The sequence below is a fragment of the Ptychodera flava genome, chromosome 10 (assembly GCF_041260155.1).
Source record: "Ptychodera flava strain L36383 chromosome 10, AS_Pfla_20210202, whole genome shotgun sequence".
Classification (NCBI taxonomy): Eukaryota; Metazoa; Hemichordata; class Enteropneusta; family Ptychoderidae; genus Ptychodera; species Ptychodera flava.
This window is the reverse complement of record NC_091937.1, coordinates 18,029,202-18,038,766: the sequence shown is the minus strand read 5'-3', so window position 1 is coordinate 18,038,766 and position 9,565 is coordinate 18,029,202. Positions and strand designations below refer to the sequence as shown.

The 9,565-nt window shown below is 38.2% G+C and overlaps 2 protein-coding genes across 2 annotated transcripts in view; both read left to right on the top strand.

The window, feature by feature from the left end:
- Positions 1–9,565, top strand: part of LOC139142158 (biotin--protein ligase-like) — a 635,662-nt gene that overhangs the window by 278,650 nt on the left and 347,447 nt on the right. The gene's annotated exons all lie outside the window — the stretch shown is intronic.
- LOC139142152 (cystatin-B-like) lies at positions 270–4,019 on the top strand. The gene is made up of 3 exons (XM_070712000.1): positions 270–464; positions 1,921–2,022; positions 2,795–4,019. The coding sequence occupies exons 1-3, from the start codon at positions 396–398 to the stop codon at positions 2,912–2,914; spliced, it is 291 nt and encodes a 96-aa protein (XP_070568101.1). The 5' UTR covers positions 270–395; the 3' UTR covers positions 2,915–4,019.

The following is a 9,565-nucleotide window of genomic DNA, read 5'->3' as shown; positions in this document are numbered from 1 at the left end:
CCAGGAGGTTCTCTCTCCCATCATAATTTCCGATATTTGCAAGCTATACATCTTGTCATATCCCGTATCTATATCCAGTGGATTGGTTTCCCATCGTACATTTGCACTAAGCAAACAAGAAAGGAAATGACATTGACAGAAATCAGTCTTTTTGTACAATTATATTTTACGAATACCCTTAAAAATTTTTGGTTGCCCGCCTTGGTCAATTTTAGCTGGAAGAGGACGATAGTTGCGCTTTTGTATTAATTGTTCAGTCACCCTTTTTGTGATCAATTGTCACCTGACGTTGAAACACGTGACTCATAAAAAAGGTCATGTGAAATCTCATAAATAGAGCGCTTGGATTGAATCTACGTATAACGCCCCAGCGGTAACACAGCCGAAACTGCAAAATGGCAATGGTAGGTGGTATGAAGGCGCCAGAACCGGCTACAGCAGAAGTACAAGAACTTCTGGATGGAGTAAGTATTACGTTTCTTGCGTTTCTGTTTATTTTGCTGCGATCATGGATCTAGCTCCATGCTGCGGTACTGGTGGAGGCTGGACCGTGCCCTTCCTCATTGCATTGTGGCTGAGCACAGAATATTTATATTATAAAAGTTCTGCAATCCGTAGCCCTACCGCTCCCTCGGTCATTGTCACAATTGTGCTATGCTGACCTACCATGGCTAGTACACAATATTTCCTCGTCCGATTTTCAGAACAGAACAGTTAACAAGACCTCTAGCACTTCGCAGCACTAAGGGACCGTTCAGTTTTTACGGCTGGGGGGGGGGGGGCCGGCAAAATCCAGGGGGGGGTCATCATAATTTTGGAATCCGCGAAGGGGGGGTCATCACTTTTTCACTGGTAGGAAAGGGGGGGTCACCACATTTTCAAAACATAATACCTACAATAAAGTTCACTTTATGCAATGGCCATGGTCGACCCTCTTTACTGGCGGGCCGCCTGCGGCGGCCCACTACAATAAATTTACTTTATTGTAATACCCCATGACCATCTTTACGGCCGGACGCCTTCAGCGGCCCTGTTCAGTAAAGTTTACTTCATGCAATGGCCATGATCGACCCTCTTTTTACCAGCGGGCCACCTTTGGTTACCCACTAGAATAAAGTTGACATTACCCGGAGGGCTGCCTATGGCGAACCACTCCAATAAAGTTTACTTTATACAATGTCCATGGACATAAGTTGTCTATGGAAATGAAGTTAAAAATTGCCTTACAGTCGTCCTAATTAAAAGACGTTTGCATGGATGTGGCTGAGAAGTTTGTGCACTGGCATCTCTGCTTCACGAATAAAGTGCGCCACGTACCGGAGTTCAAATGCAAACCGTACGGGTAAATTTGACATATGGGTTTTGGTTATTTTTCTGGGGGGGGGGGGGGGGGGGGTCATCAAATTTTTTCGTCTGACAAAGGGGGGGTCATCATTTTTTTCGCGAAAAATGCAGGGGGGGTCTATATTTTTTTGAACACCGGCGACAAGATTTTGCCGGCCCCCCCGGCCGTAAAAACTGAACGGTCCCTAATGAGAACGTATCAGTATCGTGTGAGTTCTACCCTGTGGTGTAGATCCTGTAGTTCTCTACAGTCTATGGACGTAGTATGGTTCTACCTTCATGAATATATAATTATAAAGGTTCAGACCAGATGTGTTCATGTTTGTATGTGTCGTACAGATTGGTACGGATGTACATCCATCGATTTCTCTCATTGCATCCGCCGACATTAGTATGGATCCTTATTGATTTTTTCCCCAACCATTAAAACGACACAGCAAATCATGAAACTACAGCAGAATATGTCGTATGTATGGATCCTAGCTAAAGCTTCCAACATGAATCCGAGCTAAATTGAAAACTCCGTAGTATGTTGAATATAAATTTGACATTGTTTATCACCCTTGTCTGCCACAGATCCGAAAGGAAGTTGAGGAGAAAGCTGGATCATCATTTGCCGCTTATGAAGCAAAGCTGTATGCAACCCAGTTAGTGAATGGAGTTAACTACTTTGTCAAGGTTAATAAGCTTTGATACTACAATCTGTTGTGATGATTCTTGACTGCCTGTATGAGCGTGGGAATAATTTTCTACTTTAGTTATCAATTTAAAACATAATTTGAAATCTTGATATTTGTAACAAGTGTAGCAAAGGCTAATATTCATTTGGCCCTCCCATATACATGTACTCTACAAGAAGGATTGATTTACAATGGTTGTAGAAGATAATGTAGTGTTATTGGTCCAATTCTTGCTTCAAGGTCAGGTTATTGCATGGAGAGACTGGCATTTCTCTATAATGAATCATGTTTTGCAACAATATAGAAATTTCATACAAAGATGTTAAGATTTATAATAATATTCTGGTTCATGTGACGTAATATAGAAATCTGTTTTTGCATTCAAAGTAGCATTGTTTTGTGAAAGTTAAAACTCCTGCTCAAACTTTCCTTGGTGAAATGTTCAGTCATTCTCTTACCAAATCAAGTATAAGAATCAGGGGTTACCATATACCTTTTACACAAGAATGTTATGCACTCCCTTAACCCTTTCACCACCATGGTTTGTCTCAAATCCATTGTTTTCTATGATAAAGTTGGACCTGTATACAGGGAACTGGGGGTGAAAGGGTTAAGTTTACATATCAATATCTTAATGTCATAAAACTCACATGTTCTGTTTTCTTGTTGTTGGCATATGTGAATATAGGATGAGTTACTCTGCCAGCAGTATTGGAGGCATGATGATCCATATCTGAACTCTCAAAACTTTTTTTCCAATCTTTCGCTAGGTTCATGTTGGAGATGAGAAATTTGTTCACATCAGGTTCCACAAGGCATTCAGTGGTACAGTCACTCTGAGCAACATACAACACAGTAAAGTGGAAGCCGATCCATTGAGTTATTTTTAAAAGGACAATAGCCATAACTTTTGATAATATTCTTTTATTTTGCTCAATAAACTAAATGCATTTTCATATTCTTCCCCCAAAAATATGTTGGAATACAAAATATTAGCCCTCTCAACACAGTGCAATGAGTACAACGTACAAGGTCCTTGTCTCACGTGAACTGAAATTCATTTGTCAACCTTAGCTTGTACATTTCATCCATAAGCTTACAGGCAAAGTTCACGAATTTAACATTGGGCATTTCAGCATGATTTTTGGAGCAGAATTGGGTGCTCTATTTTATATACAGAAGAAAATGTGAGAAAGTATATGAAATGTTGCAGCTGTGCATTAACCAAAACAAAGTCCACAGGGAGTGACCATGCCTTAACCAATGCTGCAGATTGTCATGTTGTGAATTTTCCAGCATAATGATACACTACAAAATATGTCCTTTATATATATCATCATGCCTTCTTATCGGTTGGAACATAGCAATCTCTAATGACATCGTATAATCACTCAAAATGTGATACTAGCTTTCCTTGTCGTAAAACCAAGGCCTCTTTACGGCAACAGCTAAACATGTTACCATGAATAGGTTTGCGTAGGTTCATGAAGCAGAAGAAAGCTCTAGTTGGCGAGAATGGCCTACTGAAATTGATCCTAATAGCCCATCTTGTCATGGCATGGAACGTAAACAAACATCGAATTTGGAGTGTAAAAAAATCTCAGGTTTTGTAAGTAAACATCCTCTCATATGGTAACATGCTCATCAAGCATGTGCAAACTTAGTACAGCTATCAATGGTATTGTCCATAACTAAGAAGGACATCACTGTCTTCTTCAAGACAAGATCACAGTCTGACTATGATGGAAAACAAGGCAGGCTTGTTATTTTGATATCCTTACGCAAAGCAGCAGTTATATTCATTTCTGTTATTTACTATATACATATGTTACTTGTAACTTTGTATAGAATTCCACTGAAATACAATATTGTGAATTGTACAAATGAAAAAGTTAAATACTAGTATTAGATGTGCAATCGTATATCATAATTATCTTTGTTATCTGTGGCATTATCGTTGACAAATAAATTGTGAGTTACAGCAACAATAGCGTGCTCATGAGTCATTGCTAATTAAATACAAATAAATCATTTGATATCATAATATTGTCAGAATTGTAGAGTTTACGCACATTTGTAGTTGTGAGCTTCTCAGTTTTGGTTTTACTGTTTGAGATAATTCCAAAGATATGCTGATACCATTTGGTATAGTAAAGATTACAAAATTAGTTTTGCATTTTGTGAGCTTGAGGTAATGGCACCTACGAACAGGAAGTTTTAAACTTTTGCCAAACCTTACCTCAACCAAACATACCGTTCCTATTTTATATCGATCATTAGAGTTTTGGATCACTAAGCAAAGTTTCACTGTAAAAAACAAATTACCAAAATGTTACCAACTTTTCAAAATGGCAGCAAATCTTGTGTCAAACTCTGTAGGAAAGCATTAATTTCTGATTTCACAGGAACACCACGATGAAAACTTCACTTAACTCCACAGACTTCAAAATGACTCCACACAAGCGACGGACCAGAAAAGTATCATCGAACTTCGAGTATCCCAAGAACTGTACCCAAGGTGCATAATTAGCATTGTCTGTAACTTAAAAGAAATTGGGCCAGGCGTCGACCAGTCAGGTGTAATTTTCATAGAATAGGATTGTTTTTAGAGGTCATTTAATAGTTTTGAAAGAACACTCGAGTTCCGCGTGTGGAGTGTTCTGTGTAGAGAAATGTAAAAGAATTACTGCGAATACAACATCGGCCATCACACGCGCCTGTTTTGCGGACACAAAGTACGCATAGCAGATCGGCTGCTGTCTTACCTCAGACCTACAAGAGCGCCTCAATGCTGGCAAGTGCAACTCCAGAGAGATACAGGCCCAGTCAGGTTCGCACTTGACTTCAGCAAGGTTTCACAAAATGTTGTGGTAGACTTTGCAAAGTCTTGCTCGTTACTCAGAGTACATAGAGAAGCTACATTAATTGATTGGCAGCAAAACTAGGTAACACAAACCAAAAACGACCAACGAGAAGTGAAACGTGTTTTTTTGTTCGAATAGGCCTTGGTAATCGTTTCTCAACTTCTAAATAATGTACAGTAACAGTCATGCTAAACTAGATTGATGCAATATGATGAAACTTGGTCCGATGTTAGTCTGCTCATATTCATATCAAAATCAAAATAGTCTGATTTCGGGGAGCACCAAGCTGCCCGGAGAAGAGACCGTGAAGATGAGTTTCATCATGACTATAATGTAACCGAATTATGCACGAATTATGTACTCGGTGATGCAACGGAGAAATTCAGGGAGAAAGTAACATTAAACCAACTGTATTTGGATTGATATAAGATTGATTACGATCTCCTCTGTATAATATATTTACAGAAGTAATTACTGGAATTACGAATAGTACTATTTTTTATTAAGTCTGATGGATATTGACAGAAAAGGAAATTTTTAATTTGTTGAAAACCTACAAAAGCTGTAATGTATTTGCCATATCAAATTGATTCAACCGACAAATTTCATAAACTGATCCATTAATACGGTAAAGGCGGCAAAGTATAATCCCAAACCACATTATGCCGTATAAGTGACCGCCGATTATAACCATTCCCAGCATGACGACCAATTGTAATCTGATGATGATACGTCACTCGTCTTAAAGGGAACACTGAAACAGAACACTTAATTCATTTGCTTGAGTTGAACGAGGTTCAAAGCGAGCAACATCGACTACACGCAGCATTGGGGAGAAAAACGATTTTACAACAAACAATAGGACTGTTCAAAATTGACGTCATTGTTCTCTCATTAATTTGCAAAAATAAACATTTGTCCGCATTTTTAGACTACGCTTTTGAAATTACGCAAGCAAGAATGACGAAAATACATCTTAAGCTTAGAAGGCAACTGCTGGTGCAACAATAAAAAGACATATTCACGATTCAGAGTACAAGAGCCAGACATGCAACATTGATAAAATTTGTGCACATTTCGAGCAAGTGTCCGATGTTACGTGCAGCTACATTCAGTAATCTTTATTTAGAAACAAACATGTAACCGTGAACACAAGAAATGCCAGGTGCAATGTCACCTACTGAACAAGCCATGCCAGAAGTGCAGGAACAGGCGAACAAATTGAGTTTGCATGTTTGCCACTTTCAGCATGTCAAAGTATCCTTTTAGTCCGTGGGCAAGAGGGCGTCTATGTGCACCCCCTCCCAGGATAACAAATCTGTATATATTAACAGAAAAAATATAGGGATGCAATAGCTGTTGCGGTCATGTTTTTCAGGGTACCACAGAATAAAAACATTCTTTCCAATGCTACCCTACTAATCTGGGTTATGTATCTAATTCAGGTCGGCTCACAACTTTCATAAAGACGTGTAAGTATAAAAACGTATGTGTTTCAGCAAAATTGCCATCTCTGGGTACCATTACAAATATGATCCAAATGCTACTAAATCATAGTATCTTCCCGCTAAAGGTTTATATCATATTTGTGACATACTTCTGTAACAAATAAAACCACAGATTTCATACAAGCATTGCCTTGTAAACAAAGTTAAAAATTGGTAGAGTTTGAGACACGCTGTAATTTGCTATATACACTTTGGGGTATGGAGTTAGCTTAGGATATATATCATGAAAACTATGGAGGATATTGCATATTACCATATGTCATTGTAAATACTGGTAAATTACCCTTCTAATGACATCAAACAAACCAGGTTATGTTACAAAATAAGATCAGCAGATGACTTTTAAGAGACAATAAAATACACGTGAGCTGGCAATACTGTGATTTTGCGGTACCCTTCACGCCATGACCGTAACAGCCATTGCATAGCAAAGTTTTTGCTATTAAAATGTTTATATATTTATGCTATTTCCCTGCAGCAAATAGAACAGATTTCATACAAAGCATTGCCCTTTTTGTTATGTCTAGGTGAAAAATTGGTGGAATTTGATGTTAGCTATGACAGTAATTTTCGATTTAAACTTTGGGGTTTTGAGGTTTCATATATACCTTTTGCGATGAATTGTTGCGAAATGGATTGGAGCTGCGTGTGCGCTTCTGACATATGGTCCGCCATCTTCTGGTTAAACTTGCACCATTTTTTCTTAAAAAACTGGCGTTTTGGTGTACTGCATCTCCTTGATAGCATCAATATGCGACAGTGAAAGTTCTCATTGGCTAGCTGTGATATCGTCCGTCAGCTGCTGCATCCTGCTTGTCACAAGTTTCTCCAAATTTGCCAAAAGCTTGTCACTGTTACCTGCACTTGCCCTTGCACCACACTCTGCAATAATTGCATATCTATGGAAAAGCCTGACTGCTGATGAGCCATCTGAACGTTTAGAGAACGAAAATACGGCAGAAAAACTAAACATGCACGGAGGGAAACACTCTGCTAGACTGAAATCAAACATCTCTCACAACTTAATAAATACAACACACCAACAATACAACAACTGTACTAAACTACATTTCAATCACTTAATTTGCCCCGTACTGGCACGTGACATCTTGACAAGACAGTAATTTCCCGCTTTACTGCGAATCGCGGAAAATTTCATATATTTTGACTGGTTCTGTCCCTAGATGTAATACTGTTAGTTATAATATATGTTTGGGTTTGATATGCGAGTTTTCCTCTAGAGATAAACAGCGCCTGCTTTAAATATACGACCTTAAAATGTACGGCCATGAAACTGTTTTGAACATGCATGTACTGCTCTGGAATAAACCAATTTAGAGTAAGGGAGTGTTCAGAATTTACTTCCTGGAGGGCAGAGGAGTTTCAGGGGGATCATCCATCTCCCTCCCTCCAAAATTAGGGTGAACAGACAAAAATATCACAATTCTTTGGAGGGGACTGGGGGAAAAAAACGACATTGATTCAATATTTGCCAGAAGTTTGATCTATAAAAAAGAGAACCATAGTAGCTACCTAGGTCACAGCAAAGTACATTCAGTCAACCATGATTTGGAGCACCGCACATGACTTACTGTTTACACATGCATGTATATATTGGAGGAAAATGGAAAGAAAGGAAATATGAGGAAGGGCCATATTTTTTTTCCATAATTTACTGGGGGACTATGGAAAAAATCACCAGGTTTTATTTTTCCAAGAGTAAAATTAATTTCTTTATACTATACTACCAAGGTGTTTAAGGTAGAATGCGTCTCGCTCGGACTCTCAAACTTTTGAAATTATTTTTCTGAACTACCACTTTTGGGGGTTCATTTTTAAGCTTTTGGTGTAAAACAACTTTTCACCGTCTTAGTTTTTTGAAATTCGAACAAATTATTTTCTCCGTATAGAATTAACACAGGGACGGCAGCGATTTTAAATTTCAAATATCGGTAAATCTTGTGTTATTTTATTCTTAATTTTGAGAGAGTAATGGTTGAAAGATTCTTGAGAAAAGTTTGAGCAAAGTTTAGGTCTTACACTTCGAGGTGCATACTACCTACAGAACGTCTTCGATGTCATGATTATACTGTCAACGAAAATAGTAAAATCCCTGTTGACAAAAATCACAGTAATTGTCATCAGGCCATGTGATATGTGACTCGCCTTGAAAGTTATTTTGGAGAACATAAATAGAATAGTCTCTTTTCAATTTCTACATCACTTAGCATAAGCCCTAAGGTAAAATAGTTAAGGCAGCGTTTACCTATTCAAATGGTCCAGAGAGGTATTCGAAAAAACAGTTTTAGTATAGTCGGTGAACAACTATCATAGTTACTGCATTTCATGGTACAGGGATCATTGATCAGTTTTCATCTTCCTTGACCCGAAACGGCAAGATCAAGGACAGTTATTCACAACAGATTTGAAGCGATAAATTCTCAAAGTCCGTGTGAGTGATTGTTCAACAACAACCAGTATGAGTGCGCCGCTTGATTCAACATATTGCGAGAAATATCGTCTTACAATGGTTAGTTGGTTAAAAAGAATATGTTAAAGCGACCTCGTCTCCTCCAAACTTTTTCTCGCTCTCAAAAGGAAATGGAGAAAACCACAGACACTTTAAAACTCACACATGACTGCAAATATGATTTGAAGTAATGGAAAATGGCTATCAGCATTTGTGGTGTTGGGTTGCCTGTATGCCGTATGTTCCTTATGCAAGGGAAAATGCTGAGCTCAAAAAGTAAGATAGAATTATTGCATCCATGAGAGAACTATCTGACATATTAGAATTCAAAACTCAAAAATCTGGTCGAGTAATTGGGTATATTCTTTTTTTGTGATCGAAGGGAGCGATGTCAGCCATAAGGCCACTATTGCATCACTTATACTTCAATTCATAAATATTCACGAACTTTACTTCACTTTCCAGATGCGCTGTTCTCAACTATGCCTTACATAAGTATCAATGTCTTTTATCTTTGGTGTGGGCACAGAAATTAATTCATTGATTTGTTCGTAAAGTAACAGAAACCATTCTTTTCGTCTCAGTCAACATATCCTAAAAGGGGTAAGGTCCGTGAACTCATCAATCGGTGAAATTATAGAAACTACATGTCAGCACATATGGAATTTTAAATAAAAATCCCTAGCATTGACCATACCC

Bases quoted from the DNA above. Each gene is read 5' to 3' on its own strand.
- LOC139142152 (XM_070712000.1), top strand. From the start codon at position 396: ATGGCAATGGTAGGTGGTATGAAGGCGCCAGAACCGGCTACAGCAGAA. The intron at 465-1,920 runs GTAAGTATTACG...TGTCTGCCACAG, and splicing joins TACAAGAACTTCTGGATGGA to ATCCGAAAGGAAGTTGAGGA. The intron at 2,023-2,794 runs GTTAATAAGCTT...ATCTTTCGCTAG, and splicing joins GAGTTAACTACTTTGTCAAG to GTTCATGTTGGAGATGAGAA.